Consider the following 6,000-nt stretch of genomic DNA (forward strand, 5'->3'; position numbering starts at 1 on the left):
TGGGGTGTCTGGCTGTCTCAATTGCAGTGTGTGATTCTTGATGTCAGGGTCATGAGTTTAAGCCTCACACTGGGGATAGTTTATTAAAAAAAAAAAAATTTGTTTGTTTGTTTGTTTTAAACAAAAAGCACACAAGGGCACCTGGGTGGCTCAGTCAGTTAAGCAACAAAATCTCGATTTTGGCTCAGGTTGCAATCTCGGGGTCATGAGATCGAGCCCCGACTTGAGCTCCACACTCAGCACAGAGTCTATTGAGATTCTCTCTCCCTCTCTCTCTATTCCTCCCATTGCTTCTTCTCTCTCTTCCTCTAAAAGAAATAAACAAAAGCTTTAAAAACAATAATTAAAAAGGGGCACCTGGATAGCTCGGTGGTTGAGCATCTGCCTTTGGCTCAGGACGTGATCCTAGGTGCTGGGATTGAGTCCCACATTGGGTTCCCCACAGGGAGCTGGCTTCTCCCTCTGCTTGTGTGTCTGCCTCTCTGTGTCTCTTATGAATAAATAAATAAAAATCCTTAAATATAATAATATAAAATAACCCACGAAATTCAGGTATTCACTCTAATTTAGAAGTCCTCATTTGGGAAGAACTAACTCATGCCAGTCCTTGACCCCAGTGCTGTCTAGCTGGGACAGTTCTTGCCACAGGAGGATGGGCAGGTGCCAGGGCTGAGGGCCCAGAGGCCTGCAGACCAAAGTGGGCCCTTCCCCACATGCTCGCTCTGGCTGGGAAGCGCCTCTCTTTGCTCTTCTACGGCAATTTGTCTCTATTTCTAAGTCAGATCTGGTTGTTCTCCTGGAGATTCGGTACAGCTATAATGGGCCAACCTTTTTTATTTTTTATTTTTATTTTTTTAAAGACTTTATTTATTTATTCATGAGCGACACAGAGAGAGAGGCACAGACACAGGCAGAGGGAGAGGGAGAAGCAGGCTCCATGCAAGGAGCCCGACATGGGACTCGATCCCGGGTCTCCAGGATCACGCCCTGGGCTGAAGGCGGCGCTAAACCGCTGAGCCACCCAGGCTGATAGGCTGACCTTTAAAGTCAATTGGGAAAGGCTATGCTGGCCACTAACCGTAACAGTCTTGTCTAGAAAAAAAAAATCTAAAAAATTTTTAAGACTGCTTTTAATATTACAACATGGCAAAAAAAGGGATCACATGCCTTGTCCAAGTAGAGGTGAATTTGCTATTTGTCATGCGGGGAAAGTAGAAGAAAACCCCTGCTTTGGTGGATCAATTCATGCATGAGAAAAGGCAGGGTGACCATCTCTACAGAGGAGGATTAGGGCTTTCCCTCCCTCCAGCTTAATCCTATCCAAATGTTCTTCACGAAGTAAATTACTTTTATGTAACCAGAAACAAACGGTTTGGGGTAAAACTTTCCTCCAGCTGCACACCTTCCTTACGCCGCAGGAGATGCCCATGCACACCTGATTGTCTGGTATGAGCTGGGGTATCACTAGTAGTTTTTTTAGGGCTGAGATGATTTTGACGCCGACAATGGCTACTGAACTCACACACAGTCTCTCAAACACGATTTTCCCTCCTATGCACTACGTGCCTGACCTCCGCAAGGAAGAGGGCTCTCTGCTGCCTGGGGAGGCCTCTGCGTGTTCCTCCTGCAGGATCACACTGGGTGGGCATCCACTCGCTCTCCAGTCCTCCCACCCACTCAACCGCACACTTTCCTAATGTTTGGAAATCAGATAAAGACATTTTTAAGGTCTCTGTAGAAATTTTAGAAACCAGCAATAGGTCCACTTGGCTCTGCAAGCCTGAGCAGGACTCGGGGATGTCCCTTACAAGGGTAAAGCCCACACAACCAGAGACCGAGATGCCCCGTGCCTCCATCTGCAAATCCATCGAGGTGTTCTCTCCTGACTCAACTAAACCCACCTCTCCACAGTTCTTCAGGCCAACAGCCAATGATGGGACCTGGCACTTGATACGCAAGTAACTTCACATCTGGCAACTCACTCGCTTTACGGAGGTGGCCACTGCGGCCAGACAGCAGCAGACTGGTGGATGGAAGTGCAGCTCCCAAGGGTTGCGCTGGTGCTCAAGCCTGCGTCCGTGGACTCCAGGACTCGGCCCTGTTCCCTGGACCCCACTATCTTTAGCCACCATGGCTCCTGTGAAATGAGCCATCCTAGAAACGGAACATACTGGCAATCTCTCGCTGCAGTAATTGTGGGCAGTAAGTGGGGGACAGGGGCATTTGCTCTGCTCGAGGCTTTTTAAACAAAGCCTGCAGATTCTGTTTGGAAGGCTGCAGGCGGCTCAGGTTACCAGCTCTGACTAAGCCTTCTGAAGCAGAGTGGCCAGGCACTGGGAGCTCCTCTGCAATATGGACAGGCCTCCGCCTGTGACGGTCCAGCTCCTGTACTATCAGACACACATCTGTGATCTCAAGTCCCTGCCTAGAAAAAGAAGCGGTCTTTTCCACAAAACCAGAAATGACCGTCAGTTCGATTTAATGAACACGATAAATGCCAGAAAGGATATGGGGTCTGGTCCTTGTCCTTAGTTGTAACATCATCTGAGGTCTTTGCAAGGGCGTCCTATCAGCATTTAATCACAGCCCTGCGCTGGCTAGCCAAGCATTTGTTTGCTTCATGGCTCTCTGCTCAGGAAGCTCTGGGCAGCTTCTCTCAGTAGCTGGGCAGCGTTCGGTCCTGGCCTCAAAGACAGCGTCTTGCAAACCCCACGTACACCCTCCAGCTCTCAGTCCAGGCAAGTGGGAGGCCAGAAGCACAGTCACTCACGGCTGTGCTTGAGCTGCACAGGGCAGAGGCCTGATGTGTACTGAGCTCATTTTTAAGCTAGAAGGTTATAATTCTTCCCCCTTCAGTGGGTTCTGGTTCACAGTGCTGACCACACAGGTACAGAAAAAAAAGAAAACAAACGTACTTGAAACATCATCAGTTGGACCTTACACGGCTACAGAGAGGACTCAGAAAAGTGGAGGGCACTGCCCAGTACTAGGGAGGCAGCGACAGCCGCATGGCTGGCCAAGGGGAACCCCAGCATTCCAGTCATCTGGGGGTGCAGCTCTCTGATCTCCCACAACAGCATGATTCAGAAAGAAGAGCCCAGGCCAGGAGTCAGAGTGGACTGGGTTTGGCCTGGCTCTTCCAGGCCATGTGACCTTGGTCCAGCCCCACTCTGAACCCTGAAAACCGATGACCTCATGCATCCCCTTGAGTTGAGAGCTTTAAAGCGGTTGGACAGCTTAACACCCCAGTCAATAAACAGCAGCCTCTTGACAAGACGTCTGAAACCTGAAAGCAAAATCACTACCAAAAAGCAGGAATGCTATAAGGCACACTTTAAGTCTTTATAAACATGCTTTAAACCAAACTGGGACATACACCAACCTGATTTAAGAGAAAACCCCAATACTGAAATCATCTTCTATTCCAATACTAACGTCGAAAATACGTTAGGCCAAACTAACCGAAAGGAAATGTGGCTCGTTTAATAAGAAACTCTGTGTTCACAAACCAGAGAGTATCACCTCATGCCCGGGAATAACAAAACGTCAGAGGGGCTTGGAACACACCTAGGGCAACCGAGTCATTTGACGGAAAATTAAAACCTAGGATGGGCAGGCGATGTGGACAAGGTCACAGAGGCAGAGCAGGGATGGGCGCCCGCACCCACACCCCCCGCATCCTTGGGTCTGGCACACACTGGGCGCAAAATATGTGATGGTGGCCGGCGGCAGGCAGGCGGGGTCTCCCACAAGGTACGGTTCGGGAAGGAGTGATTTCCAGGTTGAGGAGACGTCGGAGCTCGCAAGCAGACATCTCAGAATTCCGCTGGGAATTCTCGGCCTCTCCCACGTAAGCTAACACGGCCCCCCCCCAACCCCCAGTGCGGGGACCGCGGGGCGGCGACCTCACCCCCAGAAGCCCGCTGCCCGGGGCGCGACCCTAGGGGGGCTCGGGCCGGGTGTTTGCGTCCATCAGCACATTCACCCGTGTCAGACCTCGGGCTCCCCGGCCGGGACGGGCACGGTCTTGTGACATCGTGATACCAGACCTGCCTTTCCCGCGGACCTAAGCCGCGGCAGCCCGGGACGGCGCAGGGGCGGGGGCGGGGGCAGGGGCAGGGGCAGGGGCAGGGGCCCGGCCGCGCACTCCTAGACCCCGGGCTCGGGCGCGCGCGCGGGCGGGGCGGGCAGGGGCCCCCGGCGGCCCACGCACCTCCTCGGCCTGCTTGCGCAGCGCCTTCTCCCGCTCGTACTGGGTGAGCAGCTGCTCGTTGTCCTCGCGCAGCAGCTCCAGCTCCACCTCGTGCTCCTGGTTCTCGCTGAGCACCGAGTCCAGGTTCTCCAGCACGTTGACGACGAGCGGCATGAGCTCCTTGACCACCTCCTCGTCGTAGCAGTGGATGAGGCGCTCAAACTCGCGGTAGATGGAGCCGGCCAGGCCCGACACGCGCTCCGACATCACCGAGCCGGAGCAGTAGTCGTCCTGGTACACCACCACGCCGCCGCCCTCGTCCATCTGGATCTCCATCATCGCGGCCACCGCCGCCGCCAGCGCGGCCCGCTGTCCCGCCCCGGCCGCCCGCCGTCTGCAGGTCGCGGCCCGTCGCCTCCCCGCCGCCGCCGCCGCTGGGGCCTCGGGGCTCAGGCGCCGCCGCCGCGGATGATGCTGGGGATGCGGATGCTGCCGCCGCCGCCGCCGCCGCCGCCGCCGCCTCGCCGCCGCCGCCGCTGGCGAGGCTGCACCCGTCAGTCAGCGGCCGGAAGTCCTGCCGCCGGAAGTCCCGCCCGAGCCCCGCGCCGCCGCGCCGCTAGGGGTCGCGGAGCCCGTGACGCAAGGCAGGCGGCCCCCGGGACGGAAGCCCGGCCGAGCCCCGCCGGGGGCACTTCCGGTCCGGCGGGACCCCGCTCGGCCCGTGGGCGGCTCACACCGTGTGCGGGTTCCCGCAGCCCCCACGGCACCGGCCCCGCGCAGTGACCTGCGTGTGCGCCGGGATCCCCGGGGGGCGCGGTCCGCACGCCGTAGGGCTGCAGCGGGCCTCCCGACGTCAGCGCCGCGGCCACACACTCGTACCGCCCACCGCCGGCCCCCCCACCCCGGGGTCCCCTTGGAGCGCAGCCCCCCCACCCCGGGGTCCCTGGGTAGCGCAGCCCCCCCCCCCGGGTCGCCCCTCTTGTCCCCAGGTCCAGGTGCTGCAGTCCTGCGCGTCGCGGTGCTTCTCCAGGTCCCTGTTCACTGCTGTGCCACCCCCACCCCCACCCCCGCGGGCGTCCCTCTCAGCGGTTGCACTTAAGATTTGTGTGTCCTTGATCCTAGTCTTCGCCTTGATGGACTCCTCTTTCCTCCACTTGCAGCCACTTCTATGAAATCGCATTAGTAAACTTCGTTTTGAAGTCCCCTAATCCTGTCCTGCAGCCTCTGCGGCCCGATTGTGCCGCCTGTTGTGTCGGTTGACTCTTGCCCGGTTGCCGCGCCTTCCCTTCTGAACTAGGATCCTCTGGAACTTGGTGCGGACACTCTGAAGCCCGGATTTAGACTTGCCCCGAGGGACGTGCATTTTCTTTCACTGGCATCTGGGGAACACACAACCCACAACCTACACTTCCAGCTTAGGGTGGGGGAGCACATAGGTAGTGCTAATTCTAATTTAAATAAAAACGCAAACCTGCCATAGCTTAAAGCCAACAGAAACGTCCTAACCCTGGCTTTTACCTGAAGAAATGCTTCCCTGTCGGTGCATCCCAATCTGATTGCACCAGATCAACAAACTCTCCTGCAGATGGTGCCCTGTATGTATGATGATACAAATGGACTCCTTGTAACCTAATTTGCTCTATGGGTAGATGCTCACCCACTCCACTAAGAGATAAACTAAGGTTTCCATGTCATCAGATTCAGATGATTGGATTTTGAAATGACTCGGCCATCCCAAGTTTCATGTCCAAAGAGCCTTAAAAACTACCAACCTCCTAGAAACGTTAGAAGCATTGATAAACTGATCC

The 6,000-nt window shown here is 55.7% G+C and overlaps 1 protein-coding gene across 15 annotated transcripts in view; it reads right to left on the reverse strand.

Moving 5' to 3' along the window:
* The window catches only part of MAPK8IP3 (mitogen-activated protein kinase 8 interacting protein 3), a 43,352-nt gene extending 38,183 nt beyond the window's left edge, over positions 1-5,169 (reverse strand). For 5 of the 15 annotated variants that reach the window (XM_041747445.1, XM_041747447.1, XM_041747437.1 and 2 more), the window contains exon 1: positions 4,214-5,166. In XM_041747445.1, the coding sequence (XP_041603379.1) occupies positions 4,214-4,531 (318 nt within the window). In that variant the 5' untranslated portion in view covers positions 4,532-5,166. Of the gene's footprint in view, positions 1-4,213 lie in introns of all 15 variants that reach the window. The other 10 variants (XM_041747449.1, XM_041747440.1, XM_041747448.1 and 7 more) reach the window with 4 other exon arrangements.
* Between the last annotated feature and the right edge of the window lie 831 nt (positions 5,170-6,000).

The sequence above is a fragment of the Vulpes lagopus genome, chromosome 3, assembly GCF_018345385.1.
Source record: "Vulpes lagopus strain Blue_001 chromosome 3, ASM1834538v1, whole genome shotgun sequence".
In the NCBI taxonomy this organism is placed as follows: domain Eukaryota; kingdom Metazoa; phylum Chordata; class Mammalia; order Carnivora; family Canidae; genus Vulpes; species Vulpes lagopus.